This window comes from Lepidochelys kempii, chromosome 7, assembly GCF_965140265.1.
Source record: "Lepidochelys kempii isolate rLepKem1 chromosome 7, rLepKem1.hap2, whole genome shotgun sequence".
NCBI lineage: Eukaryota > Metazoa > Chordata > Testudines > Cheloniidae > Lepidochelys > Lepidochelys kempii.
The window spans coordinates 29,647,951-29,675,319 of record NC_133262.1 but is presented as its reverse complement, the minus strand read 5'-3'; the positions used below and the strand labels follow the sequence as shown (position 1 = coordinate 29,675,319).

Here is a 27,369-nt window from a genome sequence, read left to right as displayed (position 1 = left end):
TGACCCCATGGGTTTCACGCTTGGCACCCAGAAAATGAGGAACACAGCTACCACCTATGAAGTTTGGTTTAAGTGACCTGCCCAGCATCACATAGGATCTTAGTGGCAGAGGCAGAATCCAGTTATCCAAAAGACCATCCGTGCTCTTCCTGCAATCCCCTGCCTCGTTCACTACACTACTAACAACCTCTAACCTCACTCCTTTTCCTGTTTTCTCTTTCATTGTCCGCAGTACTCAGCTGTGGCCTGGGCTTAGTGGTTCCTCCCCCTTCGTTGAGGGGTAGACCTTCAGTCTTGGGCAGGTCTAGGCCCGCCTGTCCCAGTCCTGCCAATAGTACACAACTAGCTTTTGCTACCAATGAAGCAGGGATCCTAGAGACGACAGCCTGATTCACTACACAAACCTGGCTCATTCTTAGAGCAGGTCCATCAAGTGCCCTAAATGAGACAGGTGTCTTGTGGACCAAAATAGGATGTGACCCTGTAATGAAAGCCTGTCATAATGAAAACACACAAGGGAACTGAGTTAAAGTTGCACAGCCAACTTAATTATGGCATTTGCTAATTGCTGAGTGCTTGACTTTGCTGCTTTTAAATTTTTAAACATGTTATCTCCTAAGCTTCTAGAAGCTTAAACACTGAAAAAAACCTTCTATCACAGGGATCCATGCTGGCCCTTCACATGGGACCTCAGCAGGGTTGAGCTCTTTAGTTCCATGGCACATTCTCTACCATAGGAACTAACAGAGTAACTGGTCGCAGTAGAAGGCTATTATCTTCTATGTTGTCCTGGCATGACAGGGGGATAAGGGAGACACTATGCCAGTGAGGTTCAAGGATACTTGCTAGACAGCAGAGGAATGGTGAGCATAGGGATAATGGGTTCCCTCCCAGGGTCTGTAAGGGAGTGGTCTCTTAGTGGGCAAAGATACTTCTGCTTCTAACCCCACCTTTCCAGTTCATGACCCAGTCACCTGCCCTACTCGTATCTCCTCCAGCTGCTGCCCCAGGTCTCCCAATGATTCCTGCTTCCCTCACTTGTATACTCCCCCCTCCCCCAATATCTTCTGTCCTCTCTGCTCCTGCCCTGCACTCCCAGCTCCTATTCCTTCTCCCTTGCTTCTCACCCCTTTGCATTTGGGTCATTCGGCTTCCTCCTCCTCCTTGCTGCCTGGGCACTGGCAGCAGGAGCACGGAGAGCATGGAAGAATGTCTCCCTGCTCTTAGTCATGGTGCCTGGCACCCCCATTGCAGGAAAAGCCTGCTCAGCCCCTGCAGCCCTGGATGGAGCATGCTCAGTCACTCTGTGAGGATGACAGATGCAGAGTCTGGTCTTGAAGGAGGAGCTGTGCAAGGATGGAGCATGCTCAATGCAGATGCAATCTTCCAAGAATTTAGTTGCCAAACAAAGCTCTATGGTGCATGTGCAAGCAGATTTTTCAGACGTTTATAATTTGGCCAGATTTAGGAATATTTTCATGGGAATGACAAACGGCACATTCCTGACACCAAGGGCAAGCACCCTGCAAAATGTAGGGTCTCTGCTCAAAATGATAGAGACACTAGAGTTTCTCAACAGAAGTGTTGAAAGATTCCCCACCTCACCACCCTCCTCCTCTGGAATGGCTGAGCTGCTTTATCCGAAACTTTTTAAAAAAGTTCAATTGTAGGCACACATCCAGTATGGAAAATTTCAGCCTGATCAGTTTAAGTTTGGCAAAATTATAAGCAACTGAAACCAGGGGTTTATAATGGAAAATGTCAGATAACCTTAACTATAGGCGGCACAGGTGATGACACTCATACTCAGTTACCTTTTCAAAGACCTAATATAAACATATGCAGCTAGCTAGAAACATTTGAGATAATACAGACATATTCTCTTGATTTCCCTCACTACACTGAACTGGTGGGAGAGCATTAAGCTAACAGAGACAAAGAATGATTTTTGAGCAGCTACAAGTTGCATGTACAGAGAGCATATCCAATGGTTGGTACCCACAGAGGAGTCTTTTGAAGTCCTTATAGCCTCTAAAAGCTGGGCACATGCCAGATTTGGATCCCCTTGTTGACAATGAATAGTACCTGGCTTGACGAGCATTATCATTTATTTCATTGGAATGACTCAGAGCAAGAGACTACTCGGCATGAGGAAAGACAGCAGAATTTAGCCCAAAGTTAGTAGCATGAAGGATCTCAACCATGGTGATTTATCTGGAGATCAGAATAAAGGATATTTTAATGAAACTGTCAACTTCTATCTCCACTACTCTGCATCCCTCTCACTAGTTAAGAACGGTCGCTCAGAAATGTACATCACAAATGACTTTCAAAGCACCATTGTAAAGAGTACGTTCAGGAAACAATACTGCTGTGTATGCCTCACACTCAAAATTCACTTCTTTTTTCAAAATTCAACACTATTTATAAGCACAGTATTACTGACGCTTCTTGGACACACAATAGATGACTGTATACATATATTAATGCAGCAATTACTCACTCTCTCTTGTGTGTTGTGGGTCTGGAAAGAAGAGACTGAGGGTAGCCAGAGAACTCCAATCCCTAGAATCATAGAATATCAGGGTTGGAAGGGACCTCAGGAGGTCATCTAGTCCAACCCCCTGCTCAAAGCAGGACCAATCCCCAATTAAATCATCCCAGCCAGGGCTTTGTCAAGCCTGACCTTAAAAACTTCTAAGGAAGGAGGTTCTACCACCTCCCTAGGTAACGCATTCCAGTGCTTCACCACCCTCCTAGTGAAAAAGTTTTTCCTAATATCCAACCTAAACCTCCTCCACTGCAACTTGTCCATATTTTAAAACTAAGAAAAATTGAACTCAGGAGAGTCTCGGACCTAATGTCTGCCCAGCTCACGTACATAGGGCAGTTGAAAAATTGAAATAGATGCACCAAACATCTGGTCTACAGTTACTCTCCTCCTCTCATCTCTGCAATGCAGTCTGTCTGAGTGAGAGAGTTTGGCAAGAGTGTGCATGGTGCACACAGTTAATACTTCAGGGCTCATTTTTATCGGTATATTGTCACATTTACATGATCACAGGTTGAGTTACAAGGGGAGCCTTGGTATTTCATCAGGGGAGATTCACTCAAATTCAAGTGTCTCTTCCCACCATCTGCCTAGCTCTGGTAGCCTAATGGCCATCTGCAGTGCTGCAGTTCACTTAAGACAACCAATTGGAACATCCAGTTGGGTTTACTTCCCAGTCTATGTGCAACGTAGCACCAGAAAAATTGAGGCAAGAAATGGCTAACATGACTGAAGAGGTGTGTGCTGTGCAGACTCTTTCAGCACAGTCTCACTTCCACTGCTACATACCCTGGGACAGTGGCAATTACAGGCAGCAGCCAAGACCTGGGAAAGGCAGCATTTGCACCTTAAAAGCAAGGAAAGGAACCGATGGCCTGGGTAGGGAGGTGGAGGACAGCTGTCTAGTGCAGTTAGAGAACAATCTGTTTCAAAGTTTTAGGAAAACACTAAGTTTGTCACACAGTTTTCAAGCACAAAATGTTTATTTTTCTTCTTTTTAATATATACAATCTCTGGGGGATTTTAGTGCCACTGACTTTGTCAGTATACAAGGGGTGGACTATACATCAGGCAATCGCAACAAACTGTGAGATCCAGTGCAAGCTGAAGGAGAAATGATGTGAGAACATATTTTCCATGTTTGCTCAGGAAGCATACAGACATGAATCTAAAGAAATTAATTAATTAAAGATACATGTTACAGAGAACAGAAATCTCTTACTACAGTAAGTATTTTGCCCAGGCAGAAGACTCTGCATCATGGTCTACAAAATTCAATTCTAACTGAATCGATGGAATAATATATTTAAAGGGTACAAACAAAATAATGTAGACAGTTATAATGCTCAAAGTACAACAGAACTATATAATTCACAGCTTGGCAGCACAAGACATCCCCACCCTTTGGCAGGTAATATAAAATGTCATTGCAGTAAAGAAATCTAGAACAGTATGCCTTCAAATCTGACCATGTAATGTTTTGTTACCAGTGCCCATAATGATTTCCCTTAGTGTGTTCTGTTAAAATGAAACTTAGCATCAGTACATCAGTTTTAGTGGTTACCTTGTGCCTTTTGACTGAGAGGTGAAGATGCAGATTCTACGCACAGTAAAATGGACAAAAAGCATCTGTCAAACAGAAGAGAGGTGTCTTTGCTACCTACAATGCAAACTTAATTAAAATTGAAAAAAAAAAAAATTCAAACAAACCGTGTTCAAACCCCCAAAACCAAAGGATTCACTGTTCACATAAGAAAAAAGAAAAATAAGAGCTTCACATTTCATTCCATTTCAGTGCAAGTACTGTTAGCACTTCAGTGACAAAAAATATTGTTCTTAACCAACACTGCTGACAGAATTGAAGGGAGAGTACACGCAAGTACGATACTTACATACTTCTTATAGCAATCTGGAGATGGGTTGTCCTATAATCAAGATTTCAGTTAGATTGTTCATCGATGAAACATGCACGGATTTGTAATTTAACTGAATTAAACAAGCCCGTTGGGGGAAACAAAATGTAATCAATTTGCTGCTGAACTAAAAGAAAGCAGCATTTGCCTGCCTGCTCCCTGTAACAAAAGTAAGTTGTCATCTGCAACAAATATACCAACAACTGCATAACAGAAGGAAATGCACTGCCCAAAGCTATTCCCTATACTTATGTACAACGTTCTTTCATTGTTCTTGTAAATGCTTCTATTTTAAAATGCATATATTTCACTACTCATTGTACAAATGCAAATGGATTTAGATCAGTGTCTCAGTCAAACCAATCTCACCTTGCAAACTTCTGAAAAGCCTTAAAACATTTAAATTCAACCCACTAATTAAAATAAAAGCATTTACAGTAGAAAATGGAACTAATCAAGAGCTTCAATTGTAAACCTTCAGTATTTTCGCAAATAAAAAAAATAAAAATTTAAACTCACAAGCAGATTGTAAATAAAATACACCTTTCAAATATTTTTACATCTCTTTCCAGCTGGGACTGAAAAGCTTAAATTCAAGGCACTGTACTCCTGCAAGGGTTAATACAATTTTGTAACCTTCAATTCAAGTATATTAACTTTAAAGACTGCAAGTGTAGAACACGGGAACACTAGAGAATAAAGTGTCTTTAGCAAGGACATTTAAGCAAATATTGCCATAACAAACCAACTATCTTTCGTGAAAACATTTCACAGTGATTGCTTGATGCACTGTATGGCTGTGTGTGCTATTAGACCTGAACTGGGTGCCAGCAGAAGAACCATACCTCTTCAAACACATATGGCATCTATAGGCTCAAAACACTCAGCATTCCAATTTTGAAATCATCATTATCTATCAAAAGGCAAGAAAGCTATGTTATTTTCATGTTAGGGCCAGGTGGATTGACAGCGGGCTGCTGCAGTGACACTGGAAACATCTGCAAGCCAGTTTTGCCAAGAGCTGCAAACTGTGCAGTACTCTGAGCTCCTACAATCCCAGGTTGTGCTGTTGTGCCTGACCACTGTACTCCATAAACTGGCGTAGGGAAAACTCCTCCATATTGACAAAGAGGCATCACATAAGGTGTTACTGTGCCAGAAAGGGTAGCACCTGGCATAGGCACTGGCATGGCTGGCGAAACTCCAGGAGCTAATGCGGCTGACATAGGATAAGACACTGGAACAATGCACTTTTTCCCCACTCCTGTTCTTACTGAATTAACCTATAGAAAGACAAATAAAAAAGCAAAGCTATTAAGCTGATCTTCTCCTCACTGACCAATGAAGCGTTTTATTTTCTGAACTATAAAAGCTGTGGAGAATTGGTCATTTTCAGCTCAGCGGTGGCAAGTGATTCAGCTCTTACGTTAGTCTCATTCCCTCAAGTAGCAAAGGCTTTGAATGACAGGGTGCATACCACCACACTCCACTGACCCTTTCTAACAGAAACCCCCTCTGTGTGAGACAAAAATGGGAAAGGAATGCAAAGAATAACTTTGCATCAAGTTCCTTGGCCTCTCCACTATTAGACTCTTCCAGAAGCCTCTGAAATAATAAACTTTGCTCTCTCTCAGCCCATGCAAGAATCAAGTGGGTTCTAGTCACCCTCCAACTCTAGGGACAGGGTCAGTTTGGGAAATTAAAAATAAATTTTGATGTGGGAAAAAACGCAGATGCCTGTATACATAATAGCTGTGTCAACTATCTAACCTAAAAGGGGCAGGCAGGCCAGGGTATGCCACTAAACCAGGGGGAGCACTCAACACAGAAAGCCACAAAAGCAATTTTTTGTAAAAGGTGATCTGTAAGATCCCCCAACTCCAGCTGGCACTTATGCCTGCCCGAGAAAAACAAAACCGCAGCCTAATCTCATGTTAAACTTCCTCAGTTTTTTAAAATCCCAGCACAATTTTTCAAAGGAGGGGGGTTTAGCCCTCAGTAGTTCACCCTCATTGCTCACTGAAACAACGGTATTTGGAGTTTGCATGGTGGGGTGACAGAAAGGGCTTTCTTTTCTCGGAATTATAAGGTTAACAATAGAGCAAATACCACAGTAACGATTATGGTGCAAGACAATCTGGTCTCCCTGTGGACTGGGTTAGTTTTTAATTTCATACAACTTCCTGCAGTGTTTGCACCAAATCAGCACCTATTCCTGAAACAGAGATACCAGTGTTTCTTTTAATTTGGAAATCTCAATATGGAACAGGTCAAATGGCAAAGATTGGCTCAAGTGGGGAATTTTTAAGGACAGAAAGCAAGTATGAAAAAGACATAAGGGTGTGTGTGTCGTGGTGGGTTAGTTTTTTATATTTTATTTTAAAAGTATCAGTAATGTCACCAAGTGACTTTTTGCTTTTGGGGTTGCAACATCTAGTTGCAAAACAAAACTCTGATTTGTAACCAGTGCAGAAATAGTTAATGGCTTTTTTTTTTTGCTTAACTTTATCTCAAGTGAAATTTGAGTCTGTGTGTTATCAATATATTAAAATATACATGACACCTGAATGGTAGGTTTTAAAATCAGTGATGCAGCAAAATCCCCCACTAAAAATAATGGCATGAACCAGGGTTCTTTTAACTTTTTTGATTCTTTTATATTGTTAATTGTGTCAAAACTATTGGTTTATTTTATAGCAGTCAGAATATAGCCAATTGAAAAGCAACAACATGAACTGAGGACATACCTAGACAACAGGATGATTTAAATAAAATGTTATTTAAGCCCATATTTTGAGAAAATGGTGTTTTCAAGCAAACTAGACTGATCTAAGTAACAACAGATTTACTTTGCACATGCTTCACTCCAATTTACAATTGATAATACTTCCCCAACAAGCAACAGACTATAACACATTACTGGAAGTCACTAAATGGCACTAATGCAGATGGTTTTGCTACCTCTGTTTACCTGAATGTGTAAGAATCAGAACTTGGAGAAATGCTTATTGTCAGCTGTGTGATACAGCTCTTTTTAGATGCTGAGAAGTATGGTTCTACCTTGGTGTGTGTATGTTTCTTGCTCTCTCTCAACTACATCTACTACTCTTGGGCACAGCTGCTTCTTATAGATTATACCCATAGAGGTGGACATAATATTATCCGGCTCTCAAAAAAATAAACCCCACACATGCAGGCTGTATCTTGTAAAGTTGTGACAGATTCATGTTAATGTTTCGAGGACTTCTCTACTGCTTAGTGCATCCTGCCAGAAAATGATCAAATGAACAGGTTTATTAATTATGGCTGCACTCCAGCCATTGCCTCTTTCTCCATGTATAGGAGGTTGACTGTCAAACTATTTTTCAGCAACCTTTTTGTGATTCTCCAGCTGTACCTCGAAAGACATCATCTTCATCAATAATCCTCAAATGTTTTCAGCAGATCATTAGCACTCTTGCATCTCTCAGCATCTTCTGAGTGTGATGTCACAACCAGCACCCCTGCCAGGGTGTTCAGAACCGTGCCGTGGAGTGGAGCATGTGATTCTAGTTTCAGTGAAGCCATGGACTGTCATCCTCTGTGCTCACTTAGTGCATGAAGTTCAAGGCAAAACCTGGCCAAATCTGAAATCCTTGTCCAAATACTGACCAACAGCTTGAATAGTTCTGTCATGAGGAAAGATAGAGCAGTATTCAAGGTCGGCTGGGTATTTCATTAAATCTGTCTGAGGACAAGGCAGGTATTCCAACTGATGCACACGTGAGGAATCTTGCCAGGCTCAAGACATAGCAAGGCACTGCTGGGGCTTTATCAGGTAAGCCACCCAGTGAACTGTAAACAGACGCCAACCGTTCCAAATAAGAGGTGGAGGACCCCATAATTTATCGTTCCAGTGTCAATTTCAGAGCTGGATTCGCAGCTGAGGTTGAATTATGTCACTATTTTCTCCCTCACCTCCTGAGATGGTCAACTCCATGCTGATAGAATGAGCCATTTTCAAATCACTAGATACTTGCTGGACCAGATGTCCTATTCTGTTGGCTAATGTATTGTCAGCAAAGCTGGCTACATCCATTAGCGCCAGTTACTCATTTGGAAGGAAGTTCTAATGCAGGCTCGTTTTTACCGTATCCTGATGACTCCTGGATACACATTGTTCATCAGTGATCAGTGTGAGATGCTAAAACAGAAGGCACTGTGTAACTATAGGGAGTCTTTTTAATTGCAATAGCATTTCCTGATACCAGCATTTGCAACACACCTTGAAATACTTTTGGTTGGCGTGGATCATATATTTTATACTAAAGTTGTCTTGGGAGGTGTAGGAATATCAGATGCTGGTGTCCTGGTGCAAATGGCACAAACACCAGAACCTTGTGTTTCATTCATTCGGTTAAGAAGTGTGAGAGTGTGTGTGTGAGAATCAGAAGAGTCTTTGCAGAATATTTTGGAGTTGTGTCTCCTAGCTCATTGACAATGTTTCCGAAAAAGCTAGGTTCTCTGGGATGAGAAAGAAGAAGTAGAGCTGTGTCTTTACTTTCTAGCTGATTCTTATACACTATACCATGACAAGTGGCACAGAATCACACGGCTAATCCTATTCTGAATGGACTTTACATAATTCACAGTGTTTCCCTATTGGTTTCATTTTATGTATCTTTCTGCTTTTTGTTCTCGACATTTTGTTTATTAAGCTAGCCTGGGCTTAACCATGCTAGATAAACAAACACATAGTTCTCACAATGAATGGCTCCACCAAATGCATTGAAAAATTGCATCTAAAGTCACATGTGATACAAATAACTTCCCTGGCAAAGAAAGAAGTGAATTATGCTAAACCAAATTAAGGCCACTTCAATTCCGAACGAGAATGTCCACACAGGGGTTTAATGCAGTTTAACTAATTCACTTTGAGTTCACACCTTTAATTGGATCAGATTAATTTTTGAGTGGCCCATGCAGACAAGCCCTGAATGAAGTTTTCAGACATGCTAAAAAGCATTTTATAAATAAAACATTATTGAGAGGGAAGGAGGTGAGCAAGTCATTTTTCTTTCTTCCTCCCTTGATAATCCTTTCCCATCACATACACTGTACTTATCTTACTTTAACCACATTCATAACTATGCAAACAATGCATAATTATATATTAGGAAACAGTCTCAACACAGATGACATGTCTATATGATATATAAAGCTACCTGACATGCAGTAGCTGAAGTGAACATAGGACAAACCTTAAGAAACCACATGGCCAATGCAACCAAGCTATAGAAAATAGAGTGAAAAAACAGATGCAGGCTTCCATCCAAAGTCCACCCATTCTGCTGGAACATGTCATGACCTGGTTCTCTCAAATGGAGAAATGGAAGTTCCTCCTCTCTCCACCTTCCCCACCACTCAACTACAATCCACTCAAAATGCTACAGCTAAACAGATCTTCCTTCCCTGGTGTGTCGACTCTGCCAGCATCTCTCCGCTCTAATCTCTTCAATCCCTTCCTGTCTAGCTACAGCTCAAGGCTATGTACAGCTCCGCTCCTGCCACATCTCAGCCTTTTCTTCCACATACCCCCCACTTTGCGTACTACGCCTTCCAAACTCTTTTGACCTTAATAAACCTCTGGTCTCTCCAGTGGTGTGGGAACTATGGGTGCTACCACACTCCCTGGCTTGAAGTAGTAATACAAACACAAAATACATGGTCTCCATCATCAGTACCCCCTGTCCCAGAACCCCTAGGTCTCTCCCGTGGCTTTTTCACACTCCCCCTTACATCCGGAAGAACAGTCACACTCCTGAGCACCAGATCCTTCCTTAGGATACTACTCTTCTGGCTAGCCTTTTACTGTCATCCTCCTCCTTCTCCACTGCTATCCTCTCCTGTGCCCAGTATACTCCTAAACAGTAATTTACCAAATACGTCAACACACAAAACAACAGTAAAACAACAAAATGGAGACATGTGGCGGTAAGTAGGAAACAGTTGTCTTTTTTTCTGCTCCACCTCTTTTGCCTGTCTTTTCTTACCAGGCTAGGTCTAATGTGCCAGTCACACCTAGTGTGTGATAAATTGGTGTATATATCCTATTTTCTAGAGATTAGGTCTGGTCAGTTCTCACAGTGCAGCACAAGAAGATTTTTACTTCAACCAAACTTGGTGGGGCGAGTATGATCTTGGTCATATCTACAATACTACTAACAGTAATAATCTAGGATCACCACCACCAAACAGAATATGGCTAGTGCTGGTGGCTAAGAAAAAGTAGAACTGGGATGTCACTTCACGCACAGACTTCTCTTTCCTCCCGTCATCGGACAAGAGGTCAAAATACCAAGGGGTATGAAACAATTGAGAACTGGCATCAGATGATCCTGTCAATGCCCACTTACTTGGCATCTAGACAAGCGAGATGTAGGGAAAGCCAGTCTGACAGACGGCGGAAGATAGTGAGTAGTGGATTCTGCTCAAGCACAAAATTTCATCATAGTTCCATTGTTCTTCCAAGCCAACCAATATGGAACACAGCAAAACAAGTGCTGACAATCTCCCTTCCTTGTCCTTGCCCCTACGCCTACTTCAAAGTTCTTGCTTCCTAGACAGTCAACTAGCTAAAATAAAGCTCACACAGATGTATAAAGTTTTGGTAACGGACAGGCTTTAAGACATCACATGCCGGTGACAGAAAAGAGGATGTGCCTTTTATAGAGCAATCACATCACCGACTCAAACATTTTTTTCTGCTCACAGCTTTCCTTTATGGTTATTTCTTTTATAAGCATTTAGAGCTCATGTAGTAGCAGGAAGGAAAGCCCCTAGTTAGTGAATCCCTTGGTTCCCTGTCATCTTCAGGTGATATGTTTATCCAAAGAACATTCAATGCACTTTATACATAAGGCAGTTTTTATATCACTTGCCGCATTCCTGTGTTTTTGTGGTGCCCACAACTACCTACAAGAGTTGGTTATTTCAGTCCTTGTCCAGCATGGATTAGCAGTTGTGAAAATTTTATTAGGTGGTTTGACATCAATACCTACAAATTATCTCCCTTTACATTTCTACATATACTGTTGGATGATCAGTTTTCATGCATATTTCCTGTCTGAAAGGGAGTAAGTCACATGAAAGCTCAGATGAAGACATTCGACCGGTGTTTGAGTGTTCCATAACACTACTGAAAATTGGAAGGTATTTTTTAAAAAAAGGTAAAGGGTAGTGACTATATTTCATACTCAGACTGCTAGGCAACATGGTGTGGTTCACTGTAGGAATTCTCATTTCAATAGGAACAAAACAGAAAGCTGTTCCTTTTTCCCCTTGGAAGGGAAAGTTAAAGTCCTCCTTTGCGAGCCCAGTCTCATGTATTGCCTACTATGCTTCCAACTATGGACAGGGGGAAATTAAGAATGAGAAAAACACGATACGTCTGTATGAAATTGGTCAAGCACATCCACCAACATTTCAAAGAGCTGTTAGTTGCCTTCCCCTTAAAAAAGCAGCTCTCATTTTAAAAAGTTACCTGTAATATCTTGTACTCACACAGCAAACAATTTGCCTATGGCAATAAAAGGACCTTAAGGGAAACAGAAATGTTCTTTCAGAAAAAATACACAAAGTTTGCTGACCATGTTATAGGCTGAGGGAGAAGCAGATCGTATGTTCATACTGAGCTCTAGGTTCATGTGTGCAACTCCTATTAATATTAATGGAGGTTCTGAGTAGAAAACAGGCACAATGAAGATGTACAGATTTGGATGGAAGGGACTTTCCAGCTCATCTAGTCTATCCTCTGCCAATGCAAGTTTGTCCCAATGTTACGTCACGATTGCTTTGCCCAGTTAAAAAAACAAACAAACAAAACAAAAAACCAAAAACCTAGACTGCCTCTGGTGGTAGATGCTGCCACAGATGTTTTTAGAACCTAAAAACGGCCCTACTGGGTCAGACCAATAGCCCATCTAGCCCAGTATCCTGTCTCTGACTGTGGCAAGTGCCAGATGCTTCAGAGGGAATGAACAGGCAATTATCAAGAGATCCACCCTGTTGTCCAGTCCCAGCATCAGGTGGTCAGAGGGTTAGGGACACCCCTGTAATGGGGTTGCACCTCTGACCATCTTGGCTAATGGCCAGTGATGGACCTGTCCTCAATAAACGTATCTAATTCTTTTTTCAACCCAGTTATATTTTTGGCCTTCACAACATCCCCTTCAACGAGTTCCATAGGTTGACTGTGCATTGTGTGAAGTACTTCCTTTTGCTTGTTTTAAACCTGCTGCCTATCAAGTTCATTGTGTGACCCCTGGATCTTGTGCTATGTGAAGGAGAAAACACCACTTCCTTATTAATTTTGTCCACACTATTCATGATTTTATAGACCTCTATCCTATCCTCCCCTTAGTCATCTCTTTTCCAAGCAGAACAGTCCCAGTTTTTTTAATCTCTCCTCATATGGAAGTTGTTTCATATCCTTAATCATTTTTGTTTAGCTCAGGTGTCCTTCTGTTTACTTTTTCGGTTTCTAATATATCTTTTTTGAGATGAGATGGCCAGAACTGCACGCAGTATTCAAGGTGTGGGCGTACCATGGTTTTATATTGTAGCATTATGATATTTTCTCTTATCTGTTTCCTATTGTTTCCTAACATTCTGTTAGTGTTTTGGACTGCCGCTGCACATTAAACAGATGTTTTCAGAGAACTATCCACAATGACTCCAAGATCTCTTTCTTGAGTGGTAACAGCTAATTTAGACCTCATCATTTTTATGTATAGTTGGGATCGATGTTTTCCAATGTGCATTACTTTGCATTTATCAACACTGAATTTCATCTGCCATTTTGTTGCCCAATCACCCAGTTTTGTGAGATCCTTTTGTAGCTCTTCAGTCTGATATCTTGAGTAATTTTGTATCATCTGCAAACTTTGCCACCTCACTGTTCATTTACATCTTTTTCAAGATCATTTATGAATATGTTGAACAGTGCTGGTCCCAGTACAGATCCTTGGGGGGGCCGCTATATACCTCTCTTCAATGTGAAAACTGACCATTTACTCCTCCTCTTTGTTTCCTACTTTTAAACAGTTATGGATCTATTAGAGGACCTTCCCCCTTATTCTAGGACTGCTTAGTTTACTAAATAGTCTTTGTTGAGGAGCCTTGTCAAAGGCTTTCTGAAAGTCCAGGTACACTATATCCACTGTATCACCGTTGTCCATGTGTTCGTTGACCCCCTAAGAGAATTTTAATAGATTGTTAAGACAAGATTTCCCTTTACAAATGCTGTTTTGACTCTTCCGACTAATCGTATTCATCTGTGTCTCTTATAATTCTGTTCTTCATTATAGTTTCAACCAATTTGTCTGGTAATGAAGTTATGTTTACTGGCCTGTAATTGCCAGAATCCCCTCAGGAACCTTTTTTAAAAAATTGGTGTCACATGAGCTATCCTCCAGTCATCTGGTACTGAGGCTGATTTAAGTGATAGGTTACATACCACAGCTAGTAGTTCTGCAATTTCATATTTGAGTTCTTTAGAACTCTTGGGTGAATACCAGCTGGTCCTGGTGACTTATTACTGTTTATCAATTTATTCCCAAACCTCCTCTACAGACACTTCAATCTGGGACCATTCCTCAGATCTGTCACCTAAAAAGAATAGCTCAGGTGTGGGAGTCTCACTGATGTCCTCTGCATTGAAGACTGATGCACAGAATTCATCTATCTTCTCCGCAATGGCCAGGTCTTCCTTGAGTGCTCCTTTAGTACCTCGATTGTCCAGTGGCCCCACTGATTTTTGGAAGGGTTTCTGCTTCTGATGTACTTAATTTTTTTATGGTTAGTTTTGGAGTCTTTTGCTAGTTGCTCGTCAAATTCTTTTTTGGCCTGCCTAACTGCACTTTTATACTTGACTTGCCAGAGTTTATGCTCCTTTCTATTTTCCTTTGTAGGATTTGACTTCCAATTTTTAAAAGATGTATTTTTGCTTCCAACAGCCTCTTTTACTCTGTTTAGCCATGCTGGCTTTTTTTTTTGGAGGGGGGGTCCTCTTTTTTTTTTCTGTAAGAGATTTGATACAGAGTTATATATTTTAAAGCGAGAAGGGGCCATTGGATCATCTAGTCAATCTCCTGTATACCACAGGCTAGGGAATTTCACCCATTTATCCATGCATTGAGCCAAATGACTTGTGTTTGACTAAAGCAAGAAAGGCATTCAGTCTTGAATGGAGGACATCAAGAGATGGGGAATCCACATCCTTTCCCCTGGGAGTTTGTTCCAATGGTTAATAACCCTCTCTCTTCAAAACATGAGCCTCCTTCTAATAAGAATTTATCTGGATTGAACTCCCCGCCCGCAGTTCTTGTTATACTTCTCTGCTAGGTTAAAGATCCATTTAGCACTTTATATTTTCTCCCTGTGAAGGTACTTAGCCACTGTAATCAAGTCAACTCTCAATCTTCTTTTTGGCAAGCTAAACAGATTGAGTTTTTAAATCTTTCCTATAAGACATTTTCTCCACCAGCCCTCAATTTTTTGGCTCTTTTCTGCATTCTCTCCAATTTCCCAGCATCTTTTTAAAAATACTGACAGCAGGACTGGACACACTATTCCAGTACTGGACTCCCCAGTGCCATACACAGAAGTGTAATCAGCTTCCTGCTCCCACTTACTACTGTGACATCAGTGGACTCCAATGTAAATCAGAACGATCAAAAGATGCTCTAGTTAATGACAGTGTCCCAGGGCTGCCTGTGGCCTGCTCTGCAGGTGCAACATCCAAAAATCCCTGTTGTGCTGTGGGGAGTTGCCACCTGCCCTGGTCCTGCCTCCAGCGTGGGCCTGGCCAGGCTGAGCACATAGGGCTGCTCGCACTGGGGAAATCTCCCTGGTCAACAGCAGTGGGGCTTTTACAGCTCCTGTAGATCAGTACAGCGGCATACGGGGCCCCGGGTGTTTGGATTTTAACCTTTCCTTGTAAGTCATTTCTTCGAAAAACTCCACCATCTCTGTTTCTTCCTTGGACAATAACCTTACTTTAGGATGAAATATATCCCCAAACACTCTGCAGACTATATGTGGAATATTTCCCTCCATCTCTCCCCCACCAATATTCTGCCACACCCCAGATGGAATATGGGAGCTCTTAAGCAGTGCACACATCACCGAACAGCTTAGGATAGGCAATAAAGACAACTGCTCAATGGCCATTTTAAAGCGAGTTAGGCAAAACACACTATCATTACCCAAACTGGAGCTTGAGCAGGACACCTGGACTGACAGCTCTAACTTGTGCCGAAGTCTCAGCAAAGGCAGCTTTCCAACTGCAAAACCCCTGTCGTGGAGTAGAACGGGCAGAATGACAACTACTGGATCCCCCAAATCACTTCCTGAAGCACCTCTGGGGGGATCTCCCATCCAAGAACTGACCAAGCAAAAGTACGGGTCGCTTGCAATAACTGACAGGATCTACAGACAGACATGGGTATTGTTGTGAAACAATGTGCTCATTTATTATGTATCTGGGCAGCAAAACTGCATCAGCATTTTGTAGAGAGGGGGTAGGACCCTCCCCCCTTCTTGTTAAGCTCTGGCCACTCAACAGAAAAATTATGTTTTAAACAGTTTCACTGTGCTGTACGTTTGTTTTCCCCATCAAATCTGCCGTCATGTTGCAGTGACACACATTTTCACTTTGTGCCAGGAAGGGAAGTCAGCAAACTCCTAAGCATGTGTTTGGACAGCACCTAGCTCAATGGGGGTGAATCCCCCACCACGACTGCAATGCACAGGTTTTTAAAAATAGGGTTTTTCTAGGGTTTATTTATTGTTTGTTTGCTTGGAGTTTTGTTTCTGTTAAAAAAAGTAACGTTTCTCCATGAACATTTAGTTCTTTCGATTGGAAAAGATCACTGTACAATTGCCACAGTGTTTTTTTCCTCCCTCATCTTTATTGCTATTTTATTTCTTCTAGACTCAATTTTCAGCCTCCTGAAAAATGAAACCAGGCAAAAAACAACTGGGCAGGGAGTCATTAAGTCCAGACGAAGACACTGTAGGCCAGGAAGAATTGTGGGGCGTATGTGAGCTGTAACTGGGATTCATTGTTTGTCTCTCTCCTTCATTTTTGTGCCTGCAGGGATGTAGCATAAGCTCTTATTCTCAACACCATCAGCTGAGCCATGAAGTCAAGCGTGTGCGCGTGCACAGAGATGCACACACACCCCTCAGGCTATTCAGCTGTGCCACTGAACAGAGGATTAGCGGGTAGGAGATGCTAGTGCTTCCACGCCTCACTGTATTCGGGGTCATCTGAGTGACGATTTAAAAGTGTCTGTAGTATGGCACTGCTCAGCCACCAAGGGCAAGCTAACTACCCACTCGACACCCATCTCCTCCTCAAGACAGAGTATTCACAAAGCGTCTGACAGAATGAGAGCTCGCAACATACCACCACCAAGCCACTAGTCCAGCAACCATTCTATATGAGGAAGATTAACATTAAAAAAGGAGAGGGATTTTAGCAAAAGTAAAACCTTGTTTAAGTCAAGCAATCTATGGATCACCAGCCAGTGTGTTGCTGTTTATCAACTATTAATTAGCAGTTCTTAATTTTAAAAATATATATTGGCCCATAGGTTACCAAAATTAACTCCAGAAGACCAAAAAACATAAGCTATTTTAGTACTTAGTGAAGTGAAATGGACATTGCAGTATATTTTAAATTTATGTCCTCCTCCTCATATGAGTTCTGCAATGGCTGTCAGATACATGGCAAAATGTATGTTCTTCAAGGAGCGCCACTTACTCCACACGTCTCATTCTGTGCCTGCATGGGATTAGCCTTTGGCTCCATGTCTTGCCTTTTTTGGTTCTGCTTTAGTTGGTTTAAAGAAGGTTTTGACTGTGCTGCGCCAACAGTTTTGCTTGTCCACTGATCCACCAGTTTGTGAAGATCATCTGTGAATGTTCCTTTCTTGTTGTTACTGTTGTTCGCTTGCACCTGGACCTGCAGAGCTGGTGGTGGTAGAGGCTCAGGACACATTACAAGACTGTTTGTAGACGATCCTAGAAAGTCACACACAAAGAAAAGGTCAGCCACGTCATCGTTAGCGCACCACTTTGCTGCTTGATTGACGTTGCTCCCGCACTATGGCTCAAAAGTTAGTTTTTTTGTCCTTTAATGTCCTCATCCCTTTCTAAAGAACATCTTTGCTTCAAAAAATGGTCCCTGTACTCACATTGATAGTTATGTTATTGTGCATCATCTATGCCACAGCAGTACCTTCCCCCAGATGAAGTTATTTAGTAGTGTTGATGTAACACCACTTATAAAAGCATCTCCACAGATCATTACCATTGGAATACAATTTGATGTAGCTACTATTAGCTTTTGTGAATCAGGATTTTACTAGATCAAAATGAAATGCATAGATGATATGCACTTTTGTTAATATTTATGCAAGTTCATCCAAGAAAAATAAGCTTAGAAAGTATAATGTAGGTTTCCAGGGTTAAGAGAGGACACTGTTGAGTTGGTGATGCCTCAAAGGCTACAGAAGCATTCACTCTCTCTTTCTCTCTCACACACAGTTATGGAAATATCTGTCCCATGTCTGTGCTGGAGCTCCACTTCCTGGCAATTTAGTACTATGCCAAAATTAGCACTGAACGTGAAGTGACGAAAGGTGCGGATTTCAATTTCCAGGGAAAACATTAAGTGAAACAGTTTTAACAAATGCACTTGGATATATTCAAAATATAATTTTAAGCAAAGACCATCTCTTCAAGCAAAAAGTTCAGCGAATTGGAGTGAAAGGATTTATTTATAAACATCAACACAGAGTCGTCTTTTTCTGCTAACATGAATTTTCCAGCCCATAAAGTGCATTGGGATTAACCTACTAATGTTCCTCTAGTCACATAAAATACCCGCACCCTCCTTTAAAGGATCATGCATTCACCCTCTGGTGCGGCTTCTATGTGACTCCTGCTCTCATTCTTTTGGGAAAGGGACCAGTGAGAAGCTATGTATTTTGAGGATAAAGCTCTTCAAATAGCGTTCCATATTTCATGCATCTCAACAGGAATGAGGTAGCATCAAGCTATAGGTTCAGCCAGCAGCAAAATGGCAGTTTTATAAAAACTGTACATAGAAGATTAGACACAAGCACTTTACTCCGTTCTCTCTCACATATCTCACACAGAAAATACCCCACAATTATCTTGCAGCATGCACGTGTCCCAAAGCGTCACGAGACATGCACTGTGACTCAAGAGATACCGGCTCACAATTCATATGCAGCCTAATTTAATGTCAGCAAAGGTACAACAGCTGCTTTTAAGTAAACAAACTATATTTTAGTCAAAAATAAATAAAACATCCCATGCTATGAAAGAAATACTGAGAAACAAAAATGGGATAGTTACGACTACTGTGATCTTTGCCTAGACATAGTCGTTTCAGGGTGGACCCTATAAGGTAGAACAATACAAAGACACACAGAGTTAGGCAAGGCTAAACACAAGTCTGATGGACAAGCTTCTGTACTTTAGGCAATCAAAAAGTAGTCATTATGCAAGGAGGAGCAGACAGAAAGTCAGCAGTTCAGGTGAGTAAAGGAAATCTAAATAACTGGGCAGCCCAAACCTACATTAATGTGCAACCATACAAAAGCTTTAAAGGACATAACTGTGTGCCAAGAACAAGATTCAATAAACTTGAAGATTTTTTAAAAAAATCACCTTGGCTTCCAAATAGGGCTTTTTTTGATTCCTACTCTATTTATGCAGGGAATGATGTTAATTCAGTTCATGACAGGATGCCAAAAATGATTTCAGTAGCAAGTAAAGCTAGTCTGGCTGCAAAGACTAACTGTAAAACAACCCCAAAAGTCTTGTTTTACTAGTCCAAAAAGATACATTGTTCTGCAGGTCTGAGGCCAGTTTTTTAACTGCTTCTGTAATAGGATTTGCGTCTAAATGCAAAATTCCAAATTAAAAAAAGCCACAAACTAGTTTCCCTTTCATGTCTTTTCAAGGTGCACAAACAGTCCAGCACAATAGCAGAGGTCTCATTTTTAACCATACTATGTATTTTTCAGTATTGCCTTATTGTTACATTCTCCATCATTATTTTTACAAGTTCAGCAGAATATATGCTCTTACGATGCCAGGCGTCCAGACCACTGTCTGAGTGTAAGGTCTTGCCAGGCAGGACCATCATTCCCTATAGGAGCATCAAATTTTCTGAAAGATATTTTGGACTTCGGTGAGAAGAAAGCCTAATGATGGTATCCCAGGGGGTGCATATCTGGGCAGGGGCAGGTAATAATCTGCTGTCTAGGCGCACTTCAACATATGAGCAAATCAGAGGGCACAGCAGAACCCAAGACAGTGTGGGTTCCCCTGCCTAGCAGCATGGCACCAACACACTATAGTACTATGGAAGAGAGCCAGGGTTAAGCTCAGGGGTCTTGGTTCCAAGTTTAATGGGGACTCTGAATGAGTCTCAGAAGCAGAGAGAAGGGAGACAATTCAGAACTAGAACGAGAGGAAAAAGAAAGAGACAAACTCTTTTGGCATGGGTGGCACAAGAGAAAAAGGGATCTGAAAGAGATTATTTTTATTTTCTACACACAGCTGAGTGATGCTGTTCACCCTGTAAACAAAGAGAAGGACATTTCTGAGGTAGTGTCATGCTTGATTTGTAAGTAAGGAAATCCCAGTATTTTAGTACTCAGCTCTTTACACTTAAAAGGCAGATACAAGCACACACAATAATAACTGAAACAGAGTTTGGGTTGCATTTAATGGATTTTTGTTCTTTTGCTCTTCAATACCTCCGACATACCTTACCCTGCCTTTCTCCACCCTACAGTCACAGCCCTTATTACAAATGTCTCAGTGGGACTAAAATTAGGTGGTCATTTTGCTAACTCTCTTGCAATACTGTAGAATGCAAATAAGAGCATTTGGCTCCATCAGCTAACACACACAGTGAAAAGACCTTTTGTGTTAGTGCCTGGAAAATATAAAAGCAGGCAGCAGATTACTGCACACGCTCAGATCACTATGTTTAAAAACACCCTGCAAAACAAATACACAAACATATGCACCGTGTCAACTAGGGCCCCAAAGCTGTAAGCACTTCAGTATATAAGTGGCTAGGCAGGTGAGTAGGCTTACTGAGTTCAATGGTACCATTAGTGTGTAAAGTTACTCAGCCACGTAAGGGTCTATAAGAAAGGAGCCTATTAAACAAAAACATTAGGAAAGTGAATCACCAAAAATAGGGCTTACTTTTTCAAACAATACCTCTGCAGAACATTGCTTGGAAGACAGGAAACATTACCTTGACTGAGATAACCCCTGAAGCAGAGCAGTGAAAGAGTCTGAAATGTTTATTTTTAAAATGCCTTCAGGTAATAGCTACAGCTGTTGAACTTAAATTCAGGCACTTCATTTATAAAGGTAAACCCAATTTGCATTTATTTTGTTAATCACTTCTGAAACAAAGGAGTGTAGGAGATGGAAAGCGAGGAACAGGATGCAAGTAATTAAGATATGAAGTCTGACCTGCCTCAGGGTGGTAACAGTAAAGTGGAAGGGAGTCCCTCAGATTTTAGAGATCATCACTAAGAAATTAGGCAGCTACCATATTTTCCACAAAGACCCACAAAGTCTACTGTCCTACTCGTTCATCAACAGTTACCAAGAAGCTTGTAAACTTTAAAAAAAAAAATTAAACTTCTCAAATTTTTATAAACTGTTGGACCATTTTCCACCAGATGCTCAAGTATTTAATTCATTGCTATATAGACACTTGAGAAAAAACGTTTTGGGAGGAATTCATTGAAGTGCCAAATTTAAGAGCACACACTCCAATGGCACTTTTGAAAACCCTTCCCAAAGTCCATGCAAGATCTTTCACTGAATGTCTGATTCTCGTGGTACATAAATAGGCTTGGCAGAATTGGATTTTTTAAAAAATAATTTGACAGATAATGTCAATGGTTATTTTGAAGCATTTTTTATATTTTCATCAATTTAAATTTTCGCAGCAGTGGGAAGTATGGTCTGACTATTTAATGAAAGTAGATGTTGAGATTCAAAAAGTTAAAGCTTTATAACCATTAAAACGGAATGTGTCAACATCGTATGTCAAAATAAACAAAACCGATAGCCTTAAACCAAACTCTAATCAGTTTAAAAGCAGCATTTTTCTTACTTTGCCTATCTGTAAATTTTGATCAACATTGATGGAAATATTTTCTCATCGGTTTGCATATGTACGGTGAAAATCGACATGAACTGACATTTACCGATAAAAATCGAATCCTTCCAAGACTATATATAACCAGCAGAGGGAGCAGAGGTTAACAATAATTCTGGAATTGCTCCAACACTGATTATGCCAAAAACATCCCATTCTACTAGAAATGCAAAGAAAGATCCCACACCGAACAAAGTTAACAGATCAAAAAGCTGTCTGGGAAGGACACTGTGGAAGTGTTCAGGCTTTGGGGTCATGTAAACAATGGAGGAGGGGAAAAGGGAGGGGGAAATAATTAGCCACAATTTTCAAAAGCCGCCCTTGATTTTGGGTGCCCCAGTTGAGACACGTGGTGCCCGATTTTCAGAACTGTTGAGCTCCCAGAACTGCTTCTGGCCTCGACTGAAGTTATGGATTCTTGGCATTTCTGAAAATCTGACCCAAGTTTCTGCTGAAATTAGAGATCCAAAAACGAAGGTACCGAAAATAAAGTGGCCATTTGGCCGTATTGGTCAATTGTCTTGAAATATCATGGTCTATCGTTAAATAGGAAAGACAGGGAGTTACATTCTAATCGGCCTTGATCTAGCAATTTACATTATGGAAGCAGACTGCTATGCCTGCACAGAACCCCACTAACTCCAATAGGGCTCTGTGAAAGTACAGATCTCCATCCAGATGTAAATTGCAGGATTGGGGGCTGAATTTGTAGATCTGAAGTATAAGAAGTAGGAACAACTCTAAGTGCTGGTCTACACTATGTGGGGAGATTGATCTAAGTTATACAACTTCAGCTACGTCGACGTACTTAGATCTACTTACCGCGGTGTCTTCACTGTGGTGTGTAGCGTCTCCCATCTATTCTCCTTGCACTTCTCACTGAGGTGGAGTACCAGAGTCGATGCTAGAGTGATCGGTGGTCGATTTATTGCGTCTATACTGGACACCATAAATCGACCCCAGCTGGATCGATCGCTGCCCGTCGATCCGGCCGGTACTGTTGACAAGCTCTTAGCATAGACACAGCAGTGACGAATGCTCAGCTAATTGAATCCACAGAACAAGCCTCTGCACAAGGGCTTGTTTGTAGAAGAAAGTTGCACAGACGTAATCTAAGGTGTCACTTTAAAATAATTTAATCAAACCTTTTTCAAACCGCTGTCTGGAACCTTATTTCAGTATAAGAGTGGCTTTTTCTGCACTCAGCTTAAATTGACTGGGAAGAGGTATAAGCTAAATTGAAATAAATCACTCAAATGGAAATCAGACTGCTCACACAGGGGTTTCCACCAGCTAGCAGTGAGTAAAAAAACCAAAATTTTAAGTGCAACTGGTGCAACATTCCTTTGTAGATGAGGCCTAAGTTCCTGCAACTTTGAGGAAAGTTTTTTTGTCACTTTTGTGGGTTGAAGGTTCATAAAAACATGGTGAAGTATCATCCGAACAAGATGCTTCATAATTTAGGATATGTTGTATCTGATGCTACTTGATATTTTAATGTGGCTATACATTAATTGCAGATGGGAAACATTTATGTTCACTTCATTGTTCTTCTGGTTTCAAACTCAAGAATTCCAAGGGAGACTTAACATATATTTGTACAGACTCCCAACCTGCCTAATGTTTATATCATAAATACACTCAGAGGGTGTGATCCTGCAAGGTGCTTAGAGCTCCAGACTCTTAATTAAGTCAATGGGAGGGTGGGTGTGGGTGTCCAATATTGTGCAACAAGCACTCAGAGCCTTGCAGAACAGGACTCTCAATTAGCTGTCTGCCTGGTGAAGTAAGATGGAAATTCCTTTTGACCTTCTGTGGTTACTTTGTCTACTGGGATGGGCCACAGTTATTTTAAAGAGTCCTGATTATGACAAATTTTAAATAGTGCTATAAAAATATAAATTCTTAACATGTGACTTTTCTTTTTAGTATTAACAATTTGCTGCCTCACAACGAAGGTATGCTATATACTGGCAGTGATACATAAATGCTTTAATAAACCACAAAGCATGAACTCAGTTAACATTAGCCATTTTATGAAGTACAGTTGCTAAGTATATTCCTTTCTAATCCTTAACACAACTTCTTTCTCCAGCTGAAATAATGTTTTCTTATACGCAGACCATCCATGTTACTAAACTAGTTAGCAATTATGAGTGAAGAGTGGGAATCTTGTAAGTGTTTTACACCTAAGCACTAACAGGCAAGGGTCAATGTACCAATTTCTAACCTGGAGGGAAAATGTTTAAGAGTTAAATATGCCAGAGTACTTACAGTATTTTCCTGACATACATGTCCATTCTTGTCAGTAAACGCTAAAACCAAAAGGTATTCTAGGAAATTGATTAAAGGGGTTATATATTTACACTAAAGATTGCTTCTGAATATCAATGGAATCCTGGCTTGAGGTTACTTTTGTTTAAAAAAAGATGGAGTCTGAACTGTAAGATTTACACCCAAAAGCTGCAGCAAAATTGTTTCCACTCCAAGGGACAGATTCTGATCTCACTACACTTCCACAAGCATACAACAGAGATGCATACAATAGCACATTTTGAATTTGGTCCAAACTTTTGAAATTTGTCTACTGGACCAACTCAAACTGAAAGACTTGAAAGTGTATTTTAGACCAAGAGGTGGCGGTTTCCTTGAGAGTCCCAGTCTTTCAACTCCCTGTCGGGACCTTCAGAAACCTGGGTCCCTACAAATGCTACATTGTCATGGGAATAAGGACTAGATGCAGCTCCATCTAGATGGAGCCACTAGAGAAACATCCTTTCCTCTCCTTGAATTGAGTGCACAGCAATCTCTTAAATTAAAAAATTTAAAAATAAAGGTCTATTTTCTGAATTGGAATGGTTCTGGATGGATGTATTTGTGCTAAGTGTTTGGAACTCTGCGCTGACCGAGTACCATTTGGAGATGGGGTAGTACGGCTCATCTCAATACACTTCATTCAAACGAGACACAGAAGAGACCATGTGGACTGAGAAAGAGAAGGTTCATCCACCCAAGAAATTCATTATTTAGGCATTGGGAAAACTTAAAATAATTAAGTACTGACATGTTTTCTCTATCAACTTGAACCATTGGCTGCCATATGCCCCAAAAAATTAAAAACAAGATTGTTTTTTCTTTGGTTGAGGTAGAAATTCTCCCCACTATTTTTGCAGCATATTGAATAGTAAATCTGTGATAGAGGAATTAAACCATTTCTGGGAATTATTTGTGCAGCTAAGGCTACAGCCATGTCCATTACACTTCTGATGGATGGAAAAAAATCAGTATACAGAGAATTCCTCAGGTTCTTAGGATAAAAGTCCCTCTATTCAGAGCATTTTGGATCATCAATGATCTTTAAAACCTTGCATACCATAGGCTGAGGGGTAAACATCACTTTTCACCAGCTTGGATGAGTGGAGTTCCGGGGATCCCAAAATAAATGAAAAAAAAAATCTATTTGAAAAATATTGTTTACTTAGAAAATTGGAAAAATTTATTTGAGCGGTCTTGTGTCTTTGATCTGCATCACCTGAATAATGATGAGCAATGTAGAACTACAATGGGGAAAGTTCGATATCAATGCAAACGAACATTGAGTTGACTGAATATTTCTTCAAGAACGTTAGCCTTGTTAACATTATATGTAAGTGGCCCATAGTACCTGATCAGTACAATATATCTTTATTGTACAAGCAAAATCTGTTTGTCCAAAAAGCAGCATATTTGTTTGGTGAAAAAAGATTGTATTTCAAAATGAAAAAGTTCTATTAAGTTTTGCTGAACTGCCAATTACTTTAGAGACAATGCAAATAAAATAGGTGTTTCATTTGAGCTGGTGCACAGTTATTTGAAATAAAAGAAGTACTGGATCCTGACAATCCATTTCAAAGTATCATAAGAAAGTCTGATAAAGCTTTTTACTTATTGGTGCTGTGATGAACTGCTAAATGACTTCATCTCTGAGGTCACATAAGGTCAGAAGAAAATAAACTGAGTAAAGTGCTCCAGCCAGATTAGTTTATACGAAAAGGTAAACGGAACTCTTATTTGGCGTAACCAGATCTTTCTATTACTAACAATTATACTAACAAGAGCTCACATAAACTAATTAACAGCTCTTAATGTGGAAAAACACACCACCTGAAAAACACACTTTGAAAGAACTAGCTGGAGCACTGTCATCTCAGCATTTCCACATGCAAGGAGCAGGGGAAAAAAGAAAAGAAAAAGAGAGTGGATATAAACAGTACTGTATATTGTTTTAATACAGCCCTTGTATGGAAGTTATACCCTTCAGTGACCTTCTAGTATTGTATCAGCTTGCTACATGCATGTCTTCGTAGTCCAAACATGTGTGAAAGAGACCATTCGTCTACAGAAGGTAGGATTTCTTTTTGTTGTCGCTGGAACTGGGACAGCAGACATGTATATTTGCCACATTGCAAATAAAAATATTACTTCAACATAAATCACATAAAGGACAAAAGCTTTGATACGTCCAGGGTAAAATTTACCATAGGGCTATATAATAAATGATGAGATCTTCCACACATGCTTTTGGTACCCAGGCATGAGCCAAAAGCAGTGCACAAAAGCCTTCATATGAAAAATGAAAATAAAACTAAGGAGTGTCAATGATGATAACTTAAAAGAAAGAAAGAAAAAATGGTGTAGAAGGAAAGGCATCCTGCCAAACATATTAGAGATATAAAGAATGAGCTTGGAAAAAGGGGGACAAAAGAAAGATGGGTTGTGATAAAATACAAAAGAACAAATACAAACAGATGGACAAAGACACAGGTCCACTGAGGAATCTGGTACGAGGTTTGCTACTAGATTTATAGGTCACTCTCTCAGACGTTTGGTGGAAAACCGTCCAGCCTGCAAATGAATATAAAGGGAAGAAAACAAAGACACTTATAAAGTACAAATAACTGTGATCAGATGTCCTATACCATCAGTCAAATCAGCTTTGTTAATCATCCACATCTCCATTTTAGCCTTGCCAAGGAGGAGTAAATTAATTGACCATATGCAAAAGGATGCAACAACAGCAGAAGAGAATAGATATTCTGTAGATTAGTTTGGCAGGATGTGCAATGTTGAGCAAGGTATTTTAATCGTCATAACAACTTTCAATACATTTGGCAACAAGTTCAAAGTCTAGCACTGCTAACTCAGTGGGAACTCAGGACTGCATAATAATGCAGCCTTGACTGACACCTCTATACTGTAGACATGATACCAAAATCATGCAAGAATTAACCCCTCTGATGCTGGTAGATTAGCTTCCCCCACATCATCATATTTTTGTTGACCCAGTAGTTCATAATGGGGAGCTTAGGGCCCGCCAATATCAAGGGGTTAAGAGAAAATAGTATGAATCAAGGGAAACAAAGTTAGCCTTCTGTCTATTGTCATTTTTTTCCAGATCTCAGTAAGTCAGATTCCACAAAAGATTAAATCTGAGTAAGTCACTGTTTGTAAAGGAAAAGGCATTCTGTTCCCTAAGGACAAGGGATTCTTCTGCAGTGTTGATTTATTTTATGCTTTGGGAAGTCTCCTATTTATTTTCGCTCACCTAACCTTCTGCTACGCCTAATTTTTTTACAGGTAAGTCAGTAACT

General features: G+C 40.5%; 1 protein-coding gene across 20 annotated transcripts in view; it reads right to left on the bottom strand.

The window, feature by feature from the left end:
• Positions 1–27,369, bottom strand: part of WNK2 (WNK lysine deficient protein kinase 2) — a 171,632-nt gene that overhangs the window by 5,306 nt on the left and 138,957 nt on the right. For 7 of the 20 annotated variants that reach the window (XM_073351578.1, XM_073351581.1, XM_073351580.1 and 4 more), the window contains 4 exons: positions 26,525–26,623; positions 18,895–18,939; positions 17,273–17,532; positions 3,516–5,747 (listed from right to left, as the gene is read on the bottom strand). The exons of 1 other annotated variant lie outside the window; for it this stretch is intronic. In XM_073351578.1, the coding sequence (XP_073207679.1) occupies positions 5,397–5,747; positions 17,273–17,532; positions 18,895–18,939; positions 26,525–26,623 (755 nt within the window). In that variant the 3' untranslated portion in view covers positions 3,516–5,396. Of the gene's footprint in view, positions 1–2,503; positions 2,566–3,515; positions 5,748–17,272; positions 17,533–18,894; positions 18,940–26,524; positions 26,624–27,369 lie in introns of those variants that run through there. 12 more of the 20 variants (XR_012159824.1, XM_073351586.1, XM_073351585.1 and 9 more) reach the window with 8 other exon arrangements.